This window comes from Myotis yumanensis, unplaced genomic scaffold (assembly GCF_028538775.1).
Source record: "Myotis yumanensis isolate MYYU_CA2020_CCGP unplaced genomic scaffold, mMyoYum1.0.hap1 SCAF_2, whole genome shotgun sequence".
Taxonomy (NCBI): Eukaryota; Metazoa; Chordata; class Mammalia; order Chiroptera; family Vespertilionidae; genus Myotis; species Myotis yumanensis.
In genome coordinates, this window is record NW_027223753.1 from 6,486,584 (window position 1) to 6,512,366 (window position 25,783).

At 45.6% G+C, this 25,783-nt stretch overlaps 1 protein-coding gene across 3 annotated transcripts in view; it reads right to left on the reverse strand.

Moving 5' to 3' along the window:
* Positions 1 to 25,542, reverse strand: part of MTOR (mechanistic target of rapamycin kinase) — a 114,233-nt gene extending 88,691 nt beyond the window's left edge. Inside the window, exons 1-20 of one of the 3 annotated variants that reach the window (XM_070404073.1) lie at positions 25,465 to 25,542; positions 23,372 to 23,547; positions 22,625 to 22,733; positions 21,692 to 21,924; positions 20,016 to 20,216; positions 19,126 to 19,260; positions 16,709 to 16,984; positions 16,518 to 16,626; positions 13,445 to 13,631; positions 12,405 to 12,533; positions 11,243 to 11,487; positions 9,981 to 10,196; positions 9,443 to 9,648; positions 6,419 to 6,541; positions 5,689 to 5,778; positions 5,474 to 5,566; positions 4,720 to 4,854; positions 4,342 to 4,471; positions 2,354 to 2,604; positions 499 to 585 (exon numbers count right to left, since the gene is read on the reverse strand). In XM_070404073.1, the coding sequence (XP_070260174.1) occupies positions 499 to 585; positions 2,354 to 2,604; positions 4,342 to 4,471; positions 4,720 to 4,854; positions 5,474 to 5,566; positions 5,689 to 5,778; positions 6,419 to 6,541; positions 9,443 to 9,648; positions 9,981 to 10,196; positions 11,243 to 11,487; positions 12,405 to 12,533; positions 13,445 to 13,631; positions 16,518 to 16,626; positions 16,709 to 16,984; positions 19,126 to 19,260; positions 20,016 to 20,216; positions 21,692 to 21,924; positions 22,625 to 22,733; positions 23,372 to 23,533 (3,117 nt within the window). In that variant the 5' untranslated portion in view covers positions 23,534 to 23,547; positions 25,465 to 25,542. Of the gene's footprint in view, positions 1 to 498; positions 586 to 2,353; positions 2,605 to 4,341; positions 4,472 to 4,719; positions 4,855 to 5,473; positions 5,567 to 5,688; positions 5,779 to 6,418; positions 6,542 to 9,442; positions 9,649 to 9,980; positions 10,197 to 11,242; positions 11,488 to 12,404; positions 12,534 to 13,444; positions 13,632 to 16,517; positions 16,627 to 16,708; positions 16,985 to 19,125; positions 19,261 to 20,015; positions 20,217 to 21,691; positions 21,925 to 22,624; positions 22,734 to 23,371; positions 23,548 to 24,289; positions 24,447 to 25,464 lie in introns of those variants that run through there. The other 2 variants (XM_070404074.1, XM_070404075.1) reach the window with 2 other exon arrangements.
* Between the last annotated feature and the right edge of the window lie 241 nt (positions 25,543 to 25,783).

Here is a 25,783-nt window from a genome sequence, read left to right on the forward strand (position 1 = left end):
TTTCTGCATGTGCCACTGCAGTCAGAGGCAGCATTTTTGCCTTTGAAGGCAGCAGGGGAAGCAGCACCTTCTTCCTCGGTGCCTGACAGGAGTCCATCATACTCAAGAGCACAGGAGACCCAGTCCCCAGAGCTCTCAGGCCCCTGGTTTTATGGGCAGTTAGAAAGAGGGCTTTCATGGGAATAGCAAAGCACTGTTGTGATATTAAGTGAAATTGCTTTGTTGTGTGTGAGGCAAAGAACTCAAGAGCCTATTTCTGGCAGAACAATTGCCCCAGGATTCCTCTGCAGACTTCACACCGGTTCTTTTGTACCTGGGAGCCTGCAGCAATAACCCTCTGCCCCCTTTCCTAAGTCAGTGGGACACCTTCCTCCAGCTTATACTTGGGTTGTAAGAGTTCTACCAGGACCCATGGAAGAATGTCCACCTTATCCAAACCTGCTCCGAGTTCACAGACCCAACACTGATGAGCAGACCAAGGCATTAATTTCTACTTACTCTCATGAGGGTGACTATTTCATCCATATAAGGTCTGATGTGGCTCTTCACAAAGGACACCAACATTCCCAGCTGCTGGAACAGAAACTGAAACAGAGAAGAGGTCAGCACATTGGCACCAGGAAGGACGCAGAACTCCCAGGTTCACCTGAAGCCCATGTGAATGAATAAAGACAACAATGGAATCAGTTTCCACACCATTCTATCTACTAAGTTCAAAGTTTTAAAACATTTGGTGGTGATAGTAGCGGGGGCTAGAAATAACCGTCAATGGCTTCATACATCAGGCACACCAGTTCCTGCAGAGCAGGGGCTTTGGGGCCAGACTGACTAGTGTGAGCCATTCTAGCACCTATTAGTTTTGTGAACTTTATTTCACTTCTCTGCGCCCAGCCTTCATTTCCTCCTTCAGAGGAAAAACGGAGATAATAGTCTTTGTCTCACAGGCTTGCTGCAAGAGTTAAATGGGATAATACCTGGAAAGCACTAGAACAGGAACATGAATACTGCCAAGTGCTCAATGAATGTCAGCTATCACTGAAGAATTTCTTAAGTCACCAGACTCCAAAGTCAACAAAAAACTTTAATCAACTATAAATGTACCTTTTGTTTATTCAACTCTAATTCACTACCAATTACTTTCTAAAAATAAATACAGCTATATAATACAATTATGGGCACTGAAATGCATTTTCAGTAATTAACTCAATTAATTAGGTCTTAATTATTAAGTTAACTGCCTCTAAGAAATTAAAACAGCAAGCAAATTGGGGAAGGGATGGGATAAGGAAATTCTATTTAGGTTGATACCTTGCAACTGTAAGTAAAAATGCCATCCACTAAATAAAGTTGGGAATAAGGAGGACTTAGGGAAGGGAAACCCCAAGTACTTTCCAGGTAAAAGAGGTCTTCAGGGTGTAGTTTTTATTTTGTTATGATCTTCTATATTAAGTAAATCATATTCTAAATGCCCTTCCCCCAAAAGACTTTTATCCCCAAAGTATTTTTATAGCTCTCTTATGTCTTTGCTGCCCTCCATTATCAAGAATAATTTAGTGCCCTAACTGGTTTGGCTCAGTGGATAGAGCGTCGGCCTTCAGACTCAAGGGTTCCGGGTTCGATTCTGGTCAAGGGCATGTACCTTGGTTGCACGCATTTCCCCAGTGGGGAGTGTGCAGGAGGCGGCTGATCGATGTATCTCTCTAATCGATGTTTTTAGCTCTCTGTCCCTCCCCCTTCCTCTCTGTAAGAAATCAATAAAATATATTTTTTTAAAAAAAGGAAGAAAGAAAGAATAGTGATGAACATACATATTTTCACTCTTACTCACAATCTGAAACCTGGCTAAGTTGGGGATAAATAAAGTACTTTAAATAGTGAGTAACAAAATTACAGAACTCATTAACTGAAGAGGTGAGATTGACAGGACATACGGGATTGGGCTTAAAGCGAATTTAGTTGTTTCTAATGACAGGGACACCACTGGATTCTAAGGTGGTTAGAACTGGTCACTGCATGGCACAGGTTTAACTCAGTAGAGCTATCCCTACCTATTTCCTGGCCACCTCCTCACAGAATCACTGCAGACAGTTTTCGTGAAATGGTTCCTATAAAAGTACATTACAGACATCGAGGAACATGAGCCTCTAAGTATATGGTTCTTTAGTTAAATTTTTGTTATACAAAACCTGAAAGAAGATAGAAAATCTACTCTGGAGGAAAAACAGGAAGAGGAGAGGCATCAGGTTCAAGAGCCAGCAGAGTGCATTATTAGGAAGCTTAGGAACAGACGAACCTTCCATTCAGGTGTGGCTTAGAGCAGGGAGGAGCAAGGGTTGAAGTTTTAGCTACTTACTTCCCGGATGGCCCCATCACAGACCCGAATGACATTCAGGTATGTGGGCATGACCTGGGGCAGGAACTGCACACACTTGAGCCCCAGGGACTTGAAGATGAAGGTGATGGCCTGGACAACCATGGTGTGATGGTGCGAGAGGGACTGGTCTCGGAAGATCCGCATCAGGGCCACCATGGACACGGCTGGGTAGAATTCGTCCAGAGGCAGGTTTCCCATGTTGACCAGCATTTCACTGGTGCTGTAGTCAGCTAGGACAGGACAACGAGAATCATGAGCTGTACATGACACGACTGACTTCAGGCAAAGCATGGTTTGGTTAACAACAATAAAAAAACCTCCTGACTGCCATGAGCATTCATATCCTTCTCCCTTGGTCCAACACCATTGGAAATACAGGATATAGTAGGAACCAGTGGATAGATCCTCAGCATCAAGGACTAAACAGTTTTTGGCTTTCCTATTACCTAAACCACTAGAGCCTAAAACAGTACATGATGGGTTTCCTTTAAATTGCTTCTTACCAGTACAGTTCACAACTTTGTAGCTGAAACCATCTATAAAAATAATTACTCTCCCAAATGAAAATAAAGGGAATTAAATTAGGCAAACATCTGTTCAGCAGTTGCTTGGTCTCCACGGCAACTGAGACAAGTGAGTGGCAAATGCTACCTGACCTGAAAAAGGATCTCAAAGACTTGGGGTGGGTGGTTTATGGTACAGTAAGGACAGGGTAAGACTGGATGATTGGCATTGCTGAGTAAGGGGAACACATGGAGAGACATGGCTCAGGCTCTGCTCTTGACAGGGAAACATCACAGGTACACTTCAATAATATGGAAGAACAAATTGGAAGCAACATGATCCCATCCATAGAACTTAGGAACAAATTATTTTATTTTGGGTAAAAAACATTTTGCTGGATAGTGGGAGAGTCATTGGTGAACTTCCACACTTGGAAATAAGCCTGCCGTGATGAACAATGGGTATGATTAGAAAATTCTCACCCTAGCCCATTTGGCTCAGTGGATAGAGCGTTGGCCTGCGGACTAAAGAGTCCCAGGTTCGATTCCAGTCAAGGGCACATGCCTGGGTTGCAGGCTCAATCCCCAGTAGGGGACGTGCAGGAGGCAGCCAATCAAGAATTCTCTCTCATCATTAATGTTTCTCTCTCTCCCTTCCTCTCTAAATTCAATAAAAATTATTATTATTTTTTAAATTCTCCTGCATCCCCACACCCTATCCAAGCTCTTAGGCCAATGATGGCGAACCTTTTGAGCTCGGCATGTCAGCATTTTGAAAAACCCTAACTTAACTCTGGTGCCGTGTCACATATAGAAATTTTTTGATATTTGCAACCATAGTAAAACAAAGACTTATATTTTTGATATTTATTTTATATATTTAAATGCCATTTAACAAAGAAAAATCAACCAAAAAAATGAGTTCGCGCGTCACCTCTGACACGCGTGTCATAGGTTCGCCATCACTGTCTTAGGCAATATGTCCAAAGGCAAAGAGGCTCTAGGGCCAGACCACTTGATGGACAGAAGAGCCCTGGAATCTGATTGCTACTCGTGTTTCCAGGCTCCTGAGCCTTTCCTCAGATTTTCCTATCAATTAAATTCTACCCTCTTCCTCCTTGGGTGCCATGGGAATAGAAAATAGAGAAGCACTAACAAAGCATGAGATGTGAACAGAAATGTTGGGGTGGTATTTTACATCTCTCTCATCGGCCCAAAAAATGTGAGTATAGACTTAGCCTGTTGACCCTTGACAAAGAACCTGGATAGATATGAGGACTCTGGAGCACAGGGAAGCAGCATTCCTGATAAGATTCAAGAGGAAACTACTGACTTTTCATTCAAAGTTGCAAAGAAAGTCAATATGCTCTAATTTCATAGTTATCCAGCTCTTTCTAAACATAGCTGGCAAGGGCTCTGCGAGGTAAACACTTGGCAAGTCTCTCATGGGTCCCCTCAACTTACAGGAATCCTGACTTGATTTGGATTCTGACAGGCTGACAGCAGAAGCGTCCCGGGACTGGTCGATCATGCCAATGTTCACTTTGTGCTTGTAGGGGTCCAAGGCCCCCAAAAGCCCTAACACCCGAATGGCCTGGGTGGGGAAGGGGAAGGAAAAAGAAATCATTCATCAAAACATCTGATTACAACAGCTCGCAGGGGCATTCTTCTCATGTTCCATGATATCTAATTCATACCCAGTGACCAGCTACATGAACAGAATGGAGAGGGACAGGAAGTCTAATCAACATTGTCAGAGCATGTTAATGCCACAAACTTTTGTGTCTCTCTCTCCATTTTCCCAGCAAAGTCTTTGAAGACTAAGCATGCCATGCTCCCTACCTCTCTCCGTGTGCCCTGGTTCTGCTCAGTCTTCAGGAAATTCAGCAGCACCTCAAGCAAAGTGGGGTACTTTCTGTAGGGCTCCACCACATAGCCAGTGCTGGCCACCAACTGTCCCAGGGTCCACAGGGCCACCTGGATAGACAAAAGCTCACATGGTGAGTTGAGCCAATAGGAATTTCCAGTAAAGACACTACGCATGAACAGAAATCCTGAGAGTTGGGACATAAAAACAAGGCTATAAACCATTATGACAATCACTAAATCAAAAAGGAAACAACAGTCCCACCTTTCCCAAAGGAAATCCATAGCCCTTACATAGCTTCACTGAATAATAGAAGTCTGACTCAAAAGGAAATTAAAACTGCTCTTAATTTTAGTCTAGTCACCTAATGACCTCAATGACTAACAGGAAGCCAAGCTGGGGAGGGCGGGCTAAAGCTCTGCTGGCATCCACAGCCCAAGGCCAAGGCTTTCCTTTTCCCTTTAGGGGCTGGGGCCATGAGAGATGATTTGCATTTTCTTTTGTCTAGAGGAAATGGCACTGGTCAGCCATGATCCTTACTGAAAGTGACTCCTAGCCAGGATGACAGCTAATTCTGGCTCCAAGTCTTTCTTCCCTTTTCTCATTCAGCAAATATTCCAGAGTACATATTATGTGCTAGATGCTAGCTGGAGACACTGAGGTGACTGAGAGAGACAAGGCCCTGGCCTCATGGAATCTGTCCTTCCGTCAGGATTCAGTGATACTCACCTGCCTTTTGGCCAACAGAGAGGAGTCCTGGAGCATGTCCATGATGATAATAAAAAGTTCATCAACCCACTTCCTCATTTCTAGGCCGCTAACCTACAACATGAAAAAGAGGGAGTGGATAAAATTAGAAATTGTGACATTAAGAAGTATTTGGACTTCCTTGGAGGTGAAAGAGTATTCTTTCCATCCAATGGAAAAGGCAGTTGTCTCCTTACCTGGGCCAACTCTCCTATTGTAGCCAAGACATTATTGATCACACCTGGGTTTGGATCAGGGTCTGGATCCTTCAGTTTCAAAATTAAAGCCTATGGAAACAAAGTATGAGAAACTGAATGCAGGTTAGTCTACGAGAAACCTTTCTTTTATAAAAGCAAACTTCACACAGAGAAAATCTCAGTCATGGGTAAATTACTGCTAGGTTTATGAAGCCAGGATTTCTCTGGAAAGTGGATTTTCAAACTTTTCTCCATACTGTGCACAAGTTTGACACATGACAGAGCTGGGAAGTGCCATGATTTAAAAACTTTTTCCATGCCTCCTCTAAATTATATCTGTGTGATCATCTGCCATAATTCACATAAGTTATGAAAGGCAGTACATGGCTCTAACATGTTCAAATTTGAATGTTGTTTCAGATTTTAAAGCTCATTTTTTTTTGGTCATTTTGGGGGAGCTGTTTTACGCTGCAAACCACCTACTTCTTTCCAAGCACACATTTGAGGATGTGCTTGAAGCATATCTCTTATAAGGAGAACCTTCTGCTGCAATCTGTGAGATTCTTGGGATTCTTTAACTGAGAGTGCTTGATGTGGCCTTTGTCCCTGGGACCAAAGAAATTGTCCAGTTTGTTCATCATTCCAGTGAGCACTGAAACAGTCTCATCACCCCAAATGAGCAGGCCTAAGACACCCCAGAACAAGTGCCAGTCTGTCTGTCGTGAGTTACCTTCAGAATAGGCTCCATGTAAGGGCGGATGAGTCGGGGAGCGTTGGAGACTAGGTGGCCCAGCATGCGGGCACTCTGCTCTTTGATTCTTCCAATACCGCTGTGCTCCAGCTCTGTCAAAATCTGCAGGGAAGAAAGGCTCACTGCAGCAGAGGAAATTGCAGAGAGGAACTGCGTGCCAAAGGGAAAGTGTGGACAGGAGAAGGAACCAGAACTCCACTGTGGATGAGGTAGGTGGCCCTTCTATTTTTAGCCTAATAGTTTACTTATTTAACTGCTGGCTAGGCCTGTGTTAGGAATACCTACTGTTTTGTCTTTTAAAAATACTTAAGGTTTTGGGAAGAAAAAGAAATCAAATTGTGAATAAATAACTCTATACGTAAAGGACATTTCTGCAGCTCAGTCTTGGAGACAGCAGTGACTGAAAGACAAACTGTTTGAAACCAGCCCCATCTCCTCATCACACCACCCAAGGTCCCACAGTCCTCTCCAGAGCACAGCTTTTAACAGTGCAGCACAGTCACAAAAGACTGAGAAGGGATAGCTGTGAACAGTGTTTTGCAGAAATGAGGAATGAAGGAAGGGCTCTCTGCTGGAAAAAATCTTTGTCCAGACAGCAAATTACTAAGAGTGCCTATAAATAATGACAAAGGAATCAGAGAATAGTCAGAACAGCTATGATGTTGAGAGAAATACCGATATTCAGTAGTGGCTTCAGGCACATCTAGGTAAACCCAAATAGTTAGGGATTATGACAATAGAATCAATCTCCAAGGACCTTAATGAACAGAGATAACATGATTGTACCGACATCCTTCAAGCACTAGCAAATCACACATTATGCTCATGGTGACACAGACATTAAGAACTTTTTAGGGGACTCTTTCCCCCTCCCCACGTGGGAGTCTGTGCTGTGAGAATCTTTCTCTTTCCTCACGTGGGAGTCTGTACTTGTTCTTAATAAATTTCCACCTTTGCTATAAAAAAAAAAGAACTTTTAAAAAATATATTTTTTAATTGCATTCAAAGAAGGGAGAGGGAGAGAGAGAAGGAAACATCAATGATGAGAAAGAACCATTGATCAGCTGCCTCCTGCACACCCCACAATGGGGATTGAGCCTGCAACCCAGGCATGTGCCTTGAACAGGAATCGAACCCGTGACCTCCTGGTTCATATGTCCAAGCTCAACCACTGAGCCACGCCGGCCGGGCTAAGAACTTATTATAGACAGACTTCTGAAGAGTTGAAGTTGCCAGAGGAAATTTCTGAAAAGTGAGGAAAGTGAAAAAACAAAGCTCAGGCTAACTGCTACCCAGAGGAGGAGTCCACAATGTGGTGTTACATTTTGTCTTGGTTACTGACTTAAGATTAATCCTGACTTTCTGGATCCTCTTAGCAGCCTGTTTTTCCTGTCACAGCAGACAGCAGCGAGAGAGGATGGAGTGGAATATTAAGAACAGACCCACAACAGCAAGGAGAGATGGCTGACTGGGAAGAAATGGGTACCAGTGAGGGGAGCACGACTCTCTGGGGCAACACAGGGCCAAATTAAAGTACCCCAAACTCACCTCTAGAGCTAGAGAGCATCACTGCACCTTAATCACAATACCCAATGCCCACCTCGATGACCACGGCAGCAAGAAAAGGCTGAAGCACGTTTAGGTAATGTCCCTATCAAGGCATGAAAATGTGCACTTCATCTCGGAAAAAACTGCATCTTCAAAACAAGAACGATTACTTAAACTTTGGAGTTTCGGAGGCTAAGACCAGTCCTGATATGCGCGCTCACTGGTGCTTCAGGCTCCCCAGTACCAGCACAGTGAGGCGGCCTGGTAGGTTACTGTCAGCTCCTAGAGAACACAGGCTCCACCTGGCCTGCTCCCAGCACAATTGGAACACCTTGGAACACATAGGTGCTCAAAAGGTCTGTTAACTGGATTAACACACTGCTGTTCTCACTAGGAGATATTTCTACATCAAGCTTATTTAGCATGATTTGAACTACAGGTTCAACAATGATTTCTTTTTCTTCCCAAAACCTTAAGTATTTTTAAAAGACAAAACAGTAGGTATTCCTAACACAGGCCTAGCCAGCAGTTAAATAAGTAAACTATTAGGCTAAAAATAGAAGGGCCACTGTAAAATCTTCTAATTTATTGAATGACGATATAATTTATGGTCACTTTAATTATGACAAATTGTGAATAAATAACGTTTCTCTAGGGTAAAAATTACATATATTAACGATTTTCTGAGTTTAAGTTCTTTATATGTTACGAAAAGTATTTATTTAAAAAGAAACTATGGGGGAGAGTCAGGAAGCAGAGGGTGAGGTGGGGACAGGGTAGAAATGGGGGGACAGGAAAAGACTGGGTGAGCCACACTGAGACCCAGAAAAGGTGGGTGGAAGTAACTGGAGGCAGGAAGGACTGAACCACGCATCGCTCACAGGAGGCCAGAAAACTTACTTGGGTAGGTCAAGACAGGTTTCAGCCAGAATAGAAAATCCTACTGGCTCTACCAGCAATGTCAATCTGGATTTACCGCAGGCTCTAGTCCAAGCAGCTTAGTTTGGCATCTCACACTGTTTAAGAATGAAAGCCAGGGCCCACAGACCAGGAACAATAACTATGAGAAACAATGTTGGAACCTCATATTTGGCCTCTGTGCTTAACCTAGCATCAGCAAGAAAAGCAGGAGCCTGGAAGGATAGAGAGGTGCTGGGAAGACCATCTGCGGCGAAGAGTGCCAAGAAATAGAATCGCTGGTGACTTGCCAGGAAAAAGAGCTGTGTGAGAGGTTAGTCTGGACTAAGAGGCACACTGGAGTCATACTGACAAGAGACTTATTGAGGTGATAAACACTAGAATTGCCAATTGTAAAGCCGGGGAAACGTGGACTTTGGAGCCAAATTTGGCTTTTACCAGGCATCTCAATCCTGTCTTTAAATTCTCTTTCTCCCAACAGCTGTGGTGAGAAAAGTCCTCTCCCAGTGCCTCTAGCTTTGACTGTCATATCATTACCTGGATGAGCATCTTGCGCAGGAAAGGCATGACGAAGGCTGGGTTCATGCTACTGAGCCGGCCCACCGTGCAGATGGCCAGCTCCCGGATCTCAAACACCTGGTCATTCAGGGCCACAAACAGGGCCTGCAAATTCTCTGCCTGGGCCAGGTGTGCATCAAAGCGCTCATCCAGGGATGCCAAGACACAGTAGCGAATGTCAGGGTCTGCAAGAACAAGCGAGCCTTTGAATACCTCTTCAATGCGCTCATCCTTCCAGCCCTTCCCCAGTGTTCCCTCCACTGCCGTCAGCCTCGTGAGAGGATTCCAGATACCCTTCTCTCATCTAACCTGTCGTTCCTTTCTCTACTCACAGGAACAAAGAGAATAGAATTAAAGACAGGTTATCTTACAACAATAGGATGGAGCAGCCAAACCTAACACCTTGGCAGAGAAAGAGCTGAATGTCATGAGGCTGAAGGTCTCTGGAGAGGCCATGCCATGAAACTGCCCCAAACCTCTAAGCTTCCCGCGACTGCTTCTGTCTAATAAACTTTACCGGGATCTGTTATCCCAACCACGAGCAGCTTGCTGAGCACGTCTGCCACCACTTGCACTGCAGTCTGGCTAACCACGTGTGCGTGGCCGCTGATGAGGTGGACAGAGGGCGTGAGCAGGCGGGAGCAGGTGCGGGCGGCTTCCATGCGGATCTCCTTGTGCTCACTGTTCAGGAAATGATCCGCACAGTGGCGGACAAACTGGGTCAGGGAGTGTCCTGGATATAAAGCAGAGAGAAAACAGAACAATCACTGCTGCTTCAGACAGCAGGTCTGCAACTTGCTAGCTGCATTTTCCACTTTGTAGCTACTAATTCAATTTTCAACAAGATATTGATCAGCAAGACATTGACCCAGAACTCTTCCTAACAATGAGCTTTCAATCATTAGAAAGGCAGAAGGGAGGCAGAGGAGCCAGGAGACAGAAAAAAGGCATTCTCCCATTCTAACTGTCTTTTATTCTCTTCAGAGAATAAATCATTTTGTTTTATTCTGACCCAACCCCAGAGAGTAAAACAATTCTTGATCAAATTTACCTTGTCTATTTTAGTTCCTGATTTAAAGACCAAAAAGAGAGTCTGTTGTAGGCTGGGTTTAAATATAGCTACTTTCTATTCATTACAAAGAAACTGTCCTGGATGTTAATCAATGTGATGAAGGAACTGCAATGGGGAAACACAGATGGCTGTCTGTATTCAGACCGCATGCCATTCAGGCTTTTGGTACTTGCTTGTTTCCCTATAGGCTTGACTAAGACCGCCTACACGATCTTAAATTTCAAAAAGTGTCCATTTTTCTTTCCTGAACTAAATCTTTCTAGGGAATTAGTGGGGTTTACCTGCAGCTTGGAATTCCAAACTAAACTACACAGCATAGTGCTCTTGGAAATCACACAGCCACAGGAATACAAACACCCAAAGCCCATGCTCACACATGTTAAAGCATTAAGTACCATCTTAGCTACCCGGAGATGGGGCCTAGGGGATCCATCTCTGACTTTTCCATCTCTGAAGCATTAGTTCCTTGGACCAAAGCACACTTTTCCTGAAACACCATCTGCCCCAAAACGCAGTATGGGACAAAGAAACAAGCAGTAGGAATTAACAATGTACAGAAAGACTCTAGGAAAGATGAGCTGCTACAGAGGCAGCTCCCCTGTCTCCAAGGCCCCTAGCAAGATCCAGGAATTCTAGACACCCTCATTTCTTTCTCAAGGTTCCCAGCATCACTCACTATCTTTGCAAGATCTATTGCAATTTCTTACCTTCAAATTCAAAGCTGCCAAGAGTTCGAAGGGCAAGAGTAATGCTGCCCACATCACTGGCCTCAGGGAGGGTTGTGAGGCCAGGGGAAGCCAGCTGATGGGCCAGGCCCTTGGGCATGCCTGGGTGCCGGAGGGGCTTGTGCATGAGGACCAGGGATAGCATCTTCAGTAGCCCATCTTGGATGTCCTTCTTTAGCTGTGGAATCTGACGGCTCAGGTCGTAGAGCACAGCTGTGAGGGCGGGGCTGAGAAGGAGGACACCAGTCATCCATGGGTTGTATACATGACATTCAGTCTGTTCTTGGGAAGAAACAAGCCTCCTTGTCCAGCAAGGGGATCGGGCCCCTTCACTCTTGGTCTTTAAAGTAGATAGGACACTACAGAATACGTGTTCTGAACTCTCTTGGCCTGGTCACAGATTTCAAAACAATGCGTTTCTGGTTTTTGCCATGAGAGAACTTGCTGAACATAATTCGACCACTGTAGAAGGCCAAGTCTCAATAAACAACCTGGGAGTCAGATTGAGAGCATTGTCCTTGTTTTATAGATGAGGGGTGGGGAATGTCTGGCCTGTGGGCCATATAAGGCATGAGAAATCATTTGGTCTGGCCCTGCCAAGGCATTAGGGGTGAGTTAATTAAATGTTTGACCAAATATAGCAGGCTAATTTTTAAGTTGATAATTTTGTATGGCCCAAGAATGATGCTATAAACTATCCAAATGACCCCTGGGAGAAAAAGGTTCCCCACCCCTGTTATAGATGAAGAGAACTAGTGTAGAGAGCTTAAGCAATTTTCCCAATAAACATATAAACGATAGCTGCAAACATTAATTTGGCACTTCTTATATGCAAGGCACTGTGCTAAGAGTGGCTATTTCATGAACGCTTTCACTTAATCCTCCGAACCCTAGACAGCAGGAATTGCTATTATACTCACATTTCAGGTGAGAAAATCGAGGCTCAGAGAAGTAAAGTAACTGAGGATCACAGAGCTAGCTAGTGACGAAACCAGGATTTGAAACTAGCCTACGTTTAGTGAGAACTATCCTACCTATCCAATTTAGCGTGCAAACAATCATGCCTCGCTCATTCAACACAGTCACAATCCTATGGCTCATGCCTCTACCAGAGACAGGGAAAGCCGAGGTTTCTGACACCCACCTCAGTCCCACTGCCAGCATAGGCTCCAGCAGCTCCTTGATATCCTGCTGGATGCCTGGCCCCATTGCCCGAGCCAGCATGCTGATGCAGGTGAACACTGTGGCATCCACCTGCATTGCCTTCTGTCTCCTGCAGAGAACCAGAGAGGGGCTAGTTTAGACACAACATCATTCTGTGAGGCCCCACCTCAAAACTGCCTTGGGGCAAGGAGGGCCAGTTACCCAGGTAGGGTCACCACACATGCAGGTTATCTACTGCACAATTCTAGGGGGTCCATCACACCACAGTCACTGTAGATCTGTCCACAGCATTTAAAACAATCCAGCAGATGGCAGTATTGGTAAAGTGTCTTGAGGAAGGGGCCCCTTTCCCCAATTCACACAAATGGCACCATGTGGTTTAGTGTGGTGCTGGCCAACGTACCTATTTAGGAAGCAAACTGAACAATGTGTGCATTAGGGACCATCAGTGCAGGGCACAGCCATTCTATGGAAAGAAATTCTTCTCCCTATTAATTGGCCAGAACAATCCTTGCTACTAATACAGGAAAATATAAAGACACAATTCTAATGAACACTGACCGCGCCCCCCGCCCCAGACTGAGAGAAGTCACCCTGGCCTATCCATCTTGGTGGTGCTAATGGTTGTCTTCATGCTTGATTCATTGGAAAGTTTCAAGAGATGGAATAACTCATCCAACTAAGTTCCAGTCTAGGAGTCTCTCTTTAGGTCTTATATCAAATTAAGACCTTTGAAAGCCAGAGAAAAGAGCAAAACCAGGTGATTCCCAGTGAGTAATAATATTGAAAACAGCACTGGCATCTAACATCCTCACAGGGTATTCAATCAACCCAAAAATATCAATGCCATTTCATTGGAAAAAGGTTGGCGCTCAACTGAGGAAGGCTGTTCTTTATATGATTTTGCTATGACATGGAGGTTAAGGAGACAGAGAATGGACTTAAGCTCCATGGAGATGGATGGTGCATCCTTTCTCTCCCAACTAGGGTGGCAGGGGAAATCAAAACAGAGATGCTTACTTATGGGCAAAGTCCTTAGGGGGCAAGGCTGCTCGGATGATGTCCAGCACACGAGGTAAGTAGATCTTGAACTCAGACCTCACTGCCACAGAAAGGAGCCCCAGGGCTTGGAAGGCTGCTGTCCGTTCCTTCTCCTTCTTGACACAGCTTAGGACATGGTTCATGGTATCCTGGAGGTACTGGGTATCTGCGTACAGAAAAGACAAAGTGTATGGCTCAAGGTCAGGGTTGGTCTGTATGTCAAAGGCCAGAGTTCCCATAAATCACTTAGATTTAAGAATATATTAAAAATGCCTGTTAGAAAGATGGTAAGAAGAATTTAGAGGATGTACTAAATAACCAATGACTTATGCTTGATAATCACTCTTCAAATACACCTTTTGGAAATACTAAAAATATAACTTTTTTTTTTTAATTAGAAAAACCCACAAAACTTATAGGGTCTCCAAAACAATATCACATAATTGTTCCATTAGCGTTATATTTTGAGGAAAAGATTACATCCTCCTGTTTAAGGAATATATGTTACATCTTGTTTAAAAACAAAGAGGATCACCTAAACTATTTTATATTGTATTGAAAATTTAAAGTAATATTAAATACTATTTGCAATAAACAGGCCATTCCATTTAGGTTAGGCCTAGAAATCACTGCCATTACCTAGAGCAGTGGTTCTCAACCTTCCTAATGCCGCGACCCTTTAATACAGTTCCTCATGTTGTGGTGACCCCCAATTTCATTGTTACAAATTGAACATAATTAAAGCATAGTGATTAATCACAAAAAACAATATGTAATTATATATGTGTTTTCCGATGGTCTTAGGCGACCCCTGTGAAAGGGTCGTTCGACCCGCAAAGGGGTCGTGACCCACAGATTGAGAACCGCTGGCCTAGAGATTCCTGTTACAGTTATATTTAACAGAACAAGATTGAGTCTGTAATTTGGAAATCCACATGTGTGTGTTCATTAAGTTTACATTAGCCAATGTGCATGGGTAGATGATTCTTGGGCAATTTAAGCTAAAGTGTTATTACTCCTGTAAAGGCTGGAATTTCTTGATTCTTGCCTCTTCTTATGTTTCTTCTGTTCCATTTAATTGGCACCAGAAGCACATAACAGCAGAGAGGGAAGGACCACACATCCATTAGAAAGTTAGGGGTGTCGAGGGCTTCTGAACCACCGTTAGGAGACAGTGCATTAGACTCTCAAACAGCATGTACACATCACTATATTTATTCTAACAAGACACGTCTTCTCCCACAGCTCTTGTGAGCAAATGACATTAAAGCATGCTGGGGCTTGAAAACGGCCACAGTGACGCGACCCTACCACCAGAGTGCATCATCAAGGAAAACCAGGCCTTTGCAAAGGGGAACAGCAGTTCAGCAGGAAATGGACCTAACTCAAGAGAAGTTCCTTTTCTAGATTTAGCACCCTAAGAGATTAGGAATCTGACTTTGTTAGAGATTCCAACCCAATCAATCTTAGGGTATTTTTGATGTTCAGAAAGCTGACATCATCAGGAAATTCGAGCAATGACTTCTAAACTACAAACTTTAAATAGGCAGCACTTTCCTGATGAGACATGTACTTTGGAGGCTGCCCAGATGAATTTCAATGGCATATTTTAGTATATTATTTAATAAAACAACAAAAATCCACTTCAAAAGAATAACCCAGGGGCCCTCTGAGCCTTTGTGTTCTGCTGCCGGCAGCCTTTGGAACATACTAGGGGAACTGCTTCCACACCATGCCAGACTTTCATCAAATCTGGCCTAGTTATTCGGGTTTTCTTTTGAACCACAGACTTTCAACCCAAGATCATTTACAGCTCTACTGAACTGGGGCATGTCTGGTCATTAGAAAGAAAAAAGCTGCTGGTATCAAGTGGGAAGAATGGAAAGCTGAAAAAATAGGGGTGATTTTCATAATATCATTTCTCTCTGGTTTATTGATTTTATGTGGCTAATTGTCTTGTCCTTAGGCGATACAGTTCTGTTCTCGCACAAAGCACATTTAACAGCTCAACAGCTCTATATTTCTCCTGCTTGCATCTGGGTGGTGTGAAATGAGTCTGTGCTAGGGAATGGCATCTGCCGAGGGTCAGGCTGGCCTTCCACTTACACTCCGGGCTCTTACTTGGTCCTGAATGCTTCAGTGTGCACCACAATGAAGCACAAGGACATGTCCCAGATGGGGCCTCTACACTCAGCACATACAGAGGTGAAACAGGACATAAATATGAGCAGGCAACTGGAGCAGTACTGTAATTGTCACCCTTACCTAATTTCTAAAATGGATGTGAAGTACCTAGAGGCAGCAGTAATAGTTCCCATTTTGGAGGGCTTGCTCTGTGCCAGGCACTTAGAGCAGGTGCTCAGGCATTACTGCAGTTCACCTTGTGATGCAAAGATTGCTGTTTTAATGTTACTGTCCAAAACCTCAGCTACAGACAGAGGCAGGATTCACCCCAGGTGATGCACAAGCCTTTGCACAGCTGGGGCTATCATGGAAGAGGCAAGGAATATTTCTAGCTGGAGTAAACCAGGAAGGCCTCGGGGAAGCCAGTATCTGCGTTGGGCCACCTTCAGGAGCCAGGAATTCACTTCCCACTGACAAAGGGCGGAGTATGGGAACCCACCGTCTATTATCCACGAAACCCGCCTCTGGGACATTCAGCCCTTTCTTCCTGTGAGCGGAGAGGCATCTCAGTGACCTCCTCAGAGGCAGAAGCAGGACAGTTGCCCAGTCCTCCCTGCCCCACCAAGTATCTAAAATGCAACTCCCTTCCTTTGGTCGCTTTTTAGTCCACTCATGACCTTGTTGTTGGCTTCCATACCTGAGAATTTGCTTGGCTCTAGAACTGCCTCTGTGCCTACACGTTCTGCTACCTCAGACATCTATAGAAAACCTGAACTAATACGACTGAAACTGGACAGGAGGCAAAGAAACCAGAGACTAGCCTCTAGTTGGCATTGCTTCAAATGAGAAGCAGACATAACTTTTTGGAATCACTTCTCTGTTTAATTACCCTTAAGTGGGTAATGATGTCTTCCACGGACATCCTCACCTGTGAAGGCAGAAGGTCGGAAGGCGGCCAAGCGGGGTAACAAATTAAGGATTGTCATTTGAATCAGCGAGTTCTTGCTATTCCTGCATTTCAGCACCCACTGGCACACCTGAGAGAGGAAGGGTACAGGGTTGGCGAAGGAAAGGGAGGTGTGGAGCTTGGAAGGAGGGAGCGGGCCTCTTGCCACCTACCTGATCAAATTTCTCCTCCATCAAGTCTCTGCAACACCGGCTCTCCACCAGAGTGGACTTAGCTGGGCTGGGAGAAGCCCCAAATCCCATAAGGCTTTGGTGAGAGCTGTACCCCAGCAGTCCCACCAAGGCGTTTGACGGCTGCGGCTGTACAGCCTGGAAACTGGTGAAGGGGGTAATGTGACGAGGTTTCGTTCCGAAGCCCATGAGATCTTTGCAGTACTTGTCATGTACCAACTGCTGCTGTGTTATTTCTTCCATTTCTTCTCTCAGGCGCTATATATGTAGGGGGGAAAACACCACCTTTACTTACAAGTAGCATTTGCCCAGGCACCGTGAGCCTACAGAGCAGCACATGTGCCCGACCCTGAAAGAAACTAGCTCCAAAGTGGACGGTGGCCACTCTTCAACTTTAGGATGAAGGTTTCCCCAGAACCCTACAGGAGGCCACCTACTGGGGTAACAAATTAGAACAAAATTTTGTTCTAATTTAGGTAAAAGAGCACCACCTACTGAACAATAAAGAAGCAGTAGGATTCGACTGCCAAGAACTCGCCCTCCCCCCACCCCAAGTTGGTTTGGGAAAGCTGATTTGCAAATTGCTTTGCCTACAGACCCGAGTCACAGCAAGGAGGTCTCTTGCTAAGGTGAGGGGCAGCCCCGCTCCAGCATCCTGTTAAGGCCAGTCTACTCTCTTGCTTCTGGCCGGAAACCCAGGTAGAAACAACTTAGGCAAATCATTCTCTAAGAACCCTAGGAATTCCATAGGAGGTGTGCAATACGCTGGCTGGCACAGAACTCACATCTATTCCCTGTTCAAAGGGCTGCTTAGCAATTCACCCTCCAACAGTCCAAAATGAGGATATAAAACAATTTTCTAAACTTCCAAACTTTTCTCAACACAGATTCCACCCCAACCCTCCTCGCCAAATCTTGTCTCCTATTCCTGTCAAGGTCACCAATGACTCTTACGCTGCTAAATCTGAAGGCCAGTTCTCAGGCCTCTACTTATGTGACTTATCTACAGCATTTGATCCAACTTACTATTTCCTCCTCCCTGGAACTCTTTCTTCACTTGGCTTCTTGGACCTAGAGCTTTCCCGCCATGGTTGCTCCTCATCTCTTGACCTTGGGTTCTCAGACACTATCTCTTCTCCAATGTTAGCTGAAGCTACCATCCTGAGATGCCCTCCACCCTGTAGCCACTCTAACCTGCCCCTCCCATCTCCATCTTCCCGCTCAGTAAATGGCAATCCCAGTTTCCCAGGCCAAACACCTGGGCCCTTCTCTCTCCCATCGACCTCCAAATCCCAAATTCAGAACCCAGCCACCCCTGGTACCCCTATAGCTGCCACTATGGTCCAGGCCACAAAGGTCCCCTGCTAAGACTGCTGCAGTTCTCTCTGAACTAGATTCCTGGCTTCAACCCTTGCCCCTTCGATAAGCCATTTTCAACGCAGTGGCCAGAGCGATCCTTTTGAAACATGAGTCAAATGCCACTCCACTGCTTAAAACCATTAATAGCTTCCCACTTCACAAAGTCTACAGCCTGGCTTCTGAGACCTTATGTGATGTGCCCCCACCCTGCCTCAGGCATTCCTCCAACCCCCTCTCCCACCTCCTCCCTTCTCCCACTCTGCTCAGCCACAATGGTGACCCTGCTGCTTCCCAAACAGAGCGGCCTACTCCTGTCTCCTCAGGCCTTTGTGCCTGCAGAATCAGCTGCCTGACTGCTCTTCTCCAGGTACTTGTATGGCTTTTTTTCTCACCTCTCCCATGTCTGTGCTCAAACATCACCGTATTTTAAAAGATAATCCTTAATCCATGCGAGCATCCCTATTCCCTTTCCCGGCCCTACTTTTCTCCATAGCATTCATTGCTGTAAGATACACGGTACAGATTTACTTATTTGTGCATTGTCTGTCTCCCCCTGCTAGAATGAAATGTTTTATTCATGCTGCATTATTCTAGCTCTTAATACATAATGTAGCTTGCCCATAGTATTAGGAAATTACAATACCTTACATCTGGATAGTTCTTGGGGATTTATAAAGTACCACAGTAAGAGCATTTCACTTAAATCTATGAGTTAGGAGATATTGTCCTGTGTTACTGGGAGGAAACAAAGGTCCCAGAGCCGTCGGGGCTACCGTGGAAAGCACCACGTCATATATGGCTGGGCAAATCTCTGAGGGCTACCATTTAAGGAATCCCCACTATGCATCAAGAAACCTCCCAGGAACTCAATGAGGTGAGTAAAATCCTGTCAAAAGTGAAGAAAATGAGGCTACAGAATGTAAAGTAATTTGTTTACTGCCTGTTTCCCCTACAAAATGTCAGCTCCGTGAGACAAGGACCTTGCTTTGTCTGGCTCAGGGCGTCAGGGAGAAGCCTGGACTCCCGACACAGCTTCTCACCTCTCCCTCCATGCTGCTGATTCGGACCAGCTCGTTGAGGATCAGCAAAGCTCCATGGATCCGATCATCCCGGTTCATGCCCTTCTCCTTGGCCAAGGTCTCATCAAACCCTTTCTCTGCTTCTTCAAACGTGTGCTATGTAGAGAGAGAGAATGCCTTCATTACCCAACATCCAAAATTAGAGAGGACACAGGCAGACCCCATCTATATGGGGGTTCGGAGGAGTTAGCGTGCCTGCCCAGTGCTTTGTACCAGTATCATCGATAATACTAACTCACCAAGCTCTCGCCTTTAATTTAGCTTCAACTCTCCCAATACCACGAGGCAGATACCATTACAGCCCTATTTTAATAAATAAAAAACAGAGGCTCAACGAAATTACGTGACTTGTCCCAGGTCACATAGAAAAGCCAAAACTAGAACCCAAGTCTCCAACCCCATGTTCAGGGCTCTTTCTGTTGTACAGGCTCCTTAGTAAATTCTCTTGTCAACAGCAATCAGCACAGGGCTCAACATTCTAGAGGAGAGAGAACTGGCACTTTCTAAATTAGTATTAACCGTATTTCATCGATTCTGAGACACCCCTTTTTTCCTATTTTAAGGTATCTGAAAAGAGATATCTTATTATTGCTGACAAGGCACTGAGTCACAGTTTAATTGGCATCATATTTTCAGTCTTAGTAGTACATGAAATAATGGTATGCTACCCATGAATCTTTGCTTTATTGAAATAATAAAATAACTGTTGATTTACTCGTACACTGAGCTTAAAAAAATCATGAGACCAAAACAAACTTGCTGTGTGGCAAGGGGCCTGTTGCTGCCCAAGGCCCGGAGATACTCTTTGTGCATGTGCTTTGCTAGCGGCTGGAACAGAGCCATCTCCTCACCCTGTACCACTGAGGCTTCTGCATCTCCTTTGGCTCCCGCTGGGTGGTGAGAATCAGACAGGCACGAAGGGCGGCGACAGCTCCTTCACGGATGGCCTGCTTGGGGTCCCACACAGCCACGAAAATGTTGTCAAAGAAGGGCTGCACTTGCTGGAAGAAGAAGGTGGGGACGCTGATGGCCAGCTCACGGAGAACCAGAACCTAGGAGAACAAGGCACACTGAGAACTCTCATCTGTATCACAGAACTTTTTTAATGTTTTTTTTAAAAGTTGATTTCAGAGAGGGAGTGGGAGGAGATAGAAACATCAATGAGAATCATTGATCAGCTGCCTCCTGCACATCGCCTACTAGGGATTGAGCCCAAAACCCATGCATGTGCCCTGACGGGGAATTGAACCATGACCTCCTGGTTCATAAGTCAATGCTCAACCACTGAGCCACACCAGCCAAGCTGTATTACACAGTTTTGTCCTCTCAGGAATATAGCTTCTGGCTTCCTAGAACCTATGTACATCAGAAAAAGAGCAGACTTGGGAATTCTGGGGCTCTAGGAAGGAAAGGAAAACTAATCAAACATCCGTGTTCATTATCCTAGAGTGCTTACACACGATGCTGGTAATGTTAGAACACAAGCTCTGGAGGGGCAGGCTTGTTTTGTTTTGTATCCTGTTCTACTGACAGCCTAGCCCCATACATAGAATATAGCAAGTTTTCAATAAACACTTATTGAATGAATGAAAAATCCACTTTAATACCTAATCTAGCTATTATTTTCACTCGGCAGTGAAAGAAAGTAAAGATCAGAGGTTGCCCCAAGCTATAGAGTTAGGAAACGGCAAGGCCAAGACTTGAACCAGGGTCCCAATGCGGGCCCCTCCCCCACACCATTCTCCCTCCTTGTGGTGCTGCCTCCTCATGAGGGAGCTGACTGGAAAGGATCTGACTGATGCCTGTGACCCCCCCATCACATTCATGTCCAAATTCTCCCTCTTGAAGACAGACTCTCCTATCTCACAGCATGGCGTCCTAGCCCAACAAACCAGCCTCAGGGACAAGCTTCGAAAACCACGGAAGATGTACCCCCAGAAGAAGAGGATAAGCTACCACTCCCCCAAATGCAGAACAGCCAATGGGAAAAGAGGAAGTTTGGGCTAAGCACCAACCAATGAACAAATGTCTACAAAATAAACAGGAAAGGCTGACCAACTCTCCCACTGGGGGTGGTGAAGGTATCTACTCCCCCTGCTCCTCTCTTAATCCCAGTTCTTCCGTATTCCCCCAGTAGATGCAGAGACCTTGGCAAAGACATGGTAGGGATCATGCGGATAGTACAGCTGTCTGGGGCTTTGGAGCCTTTTGGCTGTGGCTTCTTCTCTTGCTATGGCTCTTGTAATTTAGATTCTAGAAAATCAGAGCTCAGGATAAACACTGCACGTAGGGCTGCCTCTCAAGCAATGAAAAGCAACTTTTAAGTTTCCTCTTCAGGTGCAAAGCTCAGGGTGAAGATAGAAAGGAATTCCGGACAGAACCCAAGGCCACCAAGAAGCAGTTTCTCTGCCTGGAGCATCCCCTCTCATTCTCTGCCCCTCGGGGACCTAAGCACATTGTGTGAGGGATCCCGACAGAGTGCCATCGCTCTCTAGGCCTGGCTGGCTGTGCTCCTGCAGGCACTCACAGCTGCGTGTCTCCGGCCCTCGTTGCGGTCAGCGCCCAGCCATTCCAGGGCTCGCTTCACCTCAAACTCCACATACTCAGCGGTAAAAGTGTCCCCTGCCATGGCGAGGCGACCAATGGCCTTGGATGCCATTTCCATGACAACTGGGTCATTAGAGGGGAGGAGGTTCCGAAGATAATTAGCAAATCGCCCGATTCGGGTGGCATTCCCACCTTCCACTCCTATGAGGCTGGCTGGAAAAGAGAAAGGCAAAAGGTGAGGGTGAACACATGCGGTCCAGGAAAGGGTGCTGCCTTGAAAGGAAAGCTGGCAGGACCCCTTCCTTTCACTCTGAGTACACACTGTAATGTCCAGACGGTACGCAATGCAGACACTTTTCATTTTAACCAACAGACTTGATATTTGTACAAGGATATTTGCATAAAGCAAAATGCTCTCATTTTAGTATATATAACTTGTTTTCTCAAGAAAAGGAAAAGAAACTGGGACTGAAAATTAAATCGCAGGCTGGATGACCACCTCTGGGAGTTGAAACTTACCTGCCTTTTGTTCACTGTCCCAACTCTACTTTTCCATTCATGAGCCTCATGGCAGATATTACTCTACAGAGGAATTAAAACCTGCAAAGAGCTACGTGGGGTGGTGGAAAGAAAGCTGGCTTTTAGTCTCAGCTCTGGCACACTGTCTGGCCTAGAAAAGTTGCTTCATGGTTCTGAGACTCCATATCTGAAAATACTTGCTTTGCCTACGTGCCAGGACTATTGCTATAATTAATACCTAAATAAGTACATGGAAAGCCACCGAGCTCCTTAAAATTCAATAAACGAATATGAACTAAGCATCTAATAAGCAGCAGATATGGGGTGCAGTGGACACAAAGGTGAACGGTCCTTTGTTCCCAGTTGATACTCTCACCAGAGACTCCGTCCTTACCTATGGCCAAGATGCCACCTTTCCTCTCATTGGCATCTGAGCTGGAAACCAGTTCAAAAATGTGATGGTTCAGCTGATCATAGAAGCGAGTAGACTCCTCTTGACTCATCTGCAAAGGAAGATGTACTCAGAACAATTTCTAATGTCTCCCTGATGATGGTAATGGTGCTGGTGGCGTGGTTTCCAAAAAACAGGACCTGACAGGTATCAGAAGGTACGGTTTAAACCGAACATAACAAAGGCACTTCCCATTTCTATAAACTATAGAGCAACTGAACTCGTAATTCATCTATTTATTTAACAAATACTATTGAGTATACTCCGAGGGTCCTGTCCTCGGATCTACCTAGTACCAGGGATGTAAGAACGAATAAGACAATATCCCCGACCTCCAGTTTGGTCTCTATTTTAAAAACCCCAAGCTCTTCCAACCCACCCCAACCAATGTTATCAGGCAAAAAGAATCAAAGGTCTGTGATTTTCACACTGAATCAATGCAATGTGAAAAAGAAAAAAGAAAAATTTTAAAACAGCTGACTCTAAGCTGATTCCTAAAGTGTCACAACACCGAGAGGCCACAGAAAGGTATAACCACAGCAAAGGAACCTGCATATTTTAGGGAAGTGAGAAAGTGGGTGCCTTTCTGAGATAGAATCTTACTTAGCTGTCCAACGAAATCTAAGCCAGGGATGGTGCACTTAGCCCAAACATCCATAACGAATGGCCCCAAATCACAGAAGCCCCCACCTCTCGAAGCTCCATGGTGACATAGTGCTGGAGCTCCTTGGCAGCTTTGGCCCTGGTCTCCTCATTCCGGCTCTTCAGGCCGCTGGCAAACTGCTGCAGGATGCTCACATTGCTAGATACCATGGCAGCTGCGGCGGCGGCCGCGGGTCCGGTTCCAAGCATCTTGCCCTGAGGTTCTGTGGAGAAAAGCTTCCTTTAATATTCTAGATAACAAACTACGGCGATAAACTTATTTATGGCCCCGTTCCTCAACACAGATCTCCACCCTGTCCACGTCAGGTAGGGAGACCTCGCTGAGGACCATGTAGAAAGCCTCTATTTATTCAACAATGACTCATGTTTAGAAGAGGCAGCATAGTAAGAGGGTCAAATTGTGGGCTGTGGAGCCAGGCTACTGAGTTTGAATCCAACCCCAAATTATATACCTTGAGAAAATACTTAAAATGTCGATTTCCTTAACTGCCACTGGGCAATAATAGTACCTAACTCATAGGGTTGATGTGAGGACTAAGTAAGTTAATACATGTTAAAAAGTGCTGGGCACACCGCGAGTTCTTAAAATTGTTAGCTATTATTATCATTATTACTACGATGCACATGGCAGAGAGCCAGGTACTAAAAGTGGGGAGGTAAGAGAGAATAAATCATACCTACAACTACCTCTTTCCTCAAAGAGTTCAATTTAAAGAGAGTAATTATTCTATAGCAACACGGTCCAACAGAAATAAAATACAAATGTAACTTTAAATTTCCTAGTAGCCATATAAAAAAAGTAAAAAGAAACAGGTGAAATGAACTTTATTTAATACAATATATCCAAAATATCACTTCAATGTTATTAATATCAAACATGGATATATTTCCATCCTTTTTTTTTTGTACCGAATGTCTAAAATCTAGTGTGCATCTTACACTTACAACAATCTCAGTTTGGACGAGTCACATTTCAAACACGCTACGCCACATGTGGCTGGTGGCACGGCATTGGACAGTGCGGGTCTATAGAATACTAATACTTGAAAGGACCCCGAGAGCATTCATTCATTCCTGCATTAGGTACCGTCTCTTCTCTCCATGAGCTTACAACCTGGGGGTGAATACAAATAATCAGGCAACCGCAATAAAGCGGCCATAATAGGGCTCAGCCAACATATGTTACATATATATACATATATATGTCTTCACATACATTATATGTTATATATATACCTACACATATATTATACACATTATAAACATTATACGTATTACATACATAGTTACATGTACACCTACATAAATACATATCTCCTACGTATGTCCAGATTATATTAGAAAACCAGTTTTTCAAAATTCTTATTTTGAAAGAATTTGTGATGCTGAGAAAGAAAAAATAAACAAGGAGTAAATGCTTTTAAAAGCTTTTCAATACTCCAGTGCCAAGAAAATGACTGCAAAAGAAGTGTCACCCTCTGGGGAGAGGAAACCCAGAAACCCGCCACAGGGTGCGCGGCCGCCTCTGCCAGAGGCAGGAAACGTCCATTCCCGGGAAGGCACCGGCCTCTCTCGGTCCGGCCGAGACCCACGGGCCCCCGGCTCCTCGCAAATGTCAATGGAAGCACTGGCAGGCAGACATCCGGAGGACCCTGGCGAAGGCTTCAGAAAGGAGCCGAAGTTGGGAGGCTGAGCCTGGGATGGGAGCGGGGGAGGCACGAGGACGGAGCCTGAGGAGGGGACCGAGCTCGGACTCGGGGAACGGAGCCCACGGAGCCTCCAGGTTGGAGTGCAAGGGGCTGACCCCGGCGCCGGTCCCCCTGAAGACAATTGGGAGGTGGACGCAAAGGCGTCGCGGCAGTCCCGGGGCTCCTGGGCCGGCCTTCGCGGCGCCACGGGCGCGCGGCGGACTCAGAGGTTCGGGGACCCGGGAGGAGGTGGGCGCTGCCTCACAGGGTGGGGGACCTGGGCTGCGGCGGTGCTCAACTCCAGGGTGCCGTCTCTGAGGGTACCCCGCATCCCGGCGGGCGGCTTCCCCGTCCCCCCAACCCGGACCAGACTGGCTGTGGGTTTGGACACTCCGCCGCCCTGGAGGGGTCGGTGCCAGGCTCCGGACTCACCGTGCGGCTTCCGCCACGGCCTCTGCTGCCGCCAACAGCGCCGGTACCGCCGCCTCAGGCCCCCAGCCCCACCACCCGCCTTCCCCACTGTCCTCTAAGCCGCGGGAGGGAGGGCAGGTTCCCAGCCCCAACGACCAATCGACAGGCGCAAGAAGATGATGGACTGAAACTCTGGCCAATAGGAATGAAGGAGAAGTGAAGCTTCGGGACCCGGCTTCTCTAGGGGGCGGGGACTATTTAAATAGACAAACCACGCGGCCAGTGGCAGGCGAAAGGAGACTCAGGTCCACTCGGGAGAACCAATCGGTCGTGAGTTGAC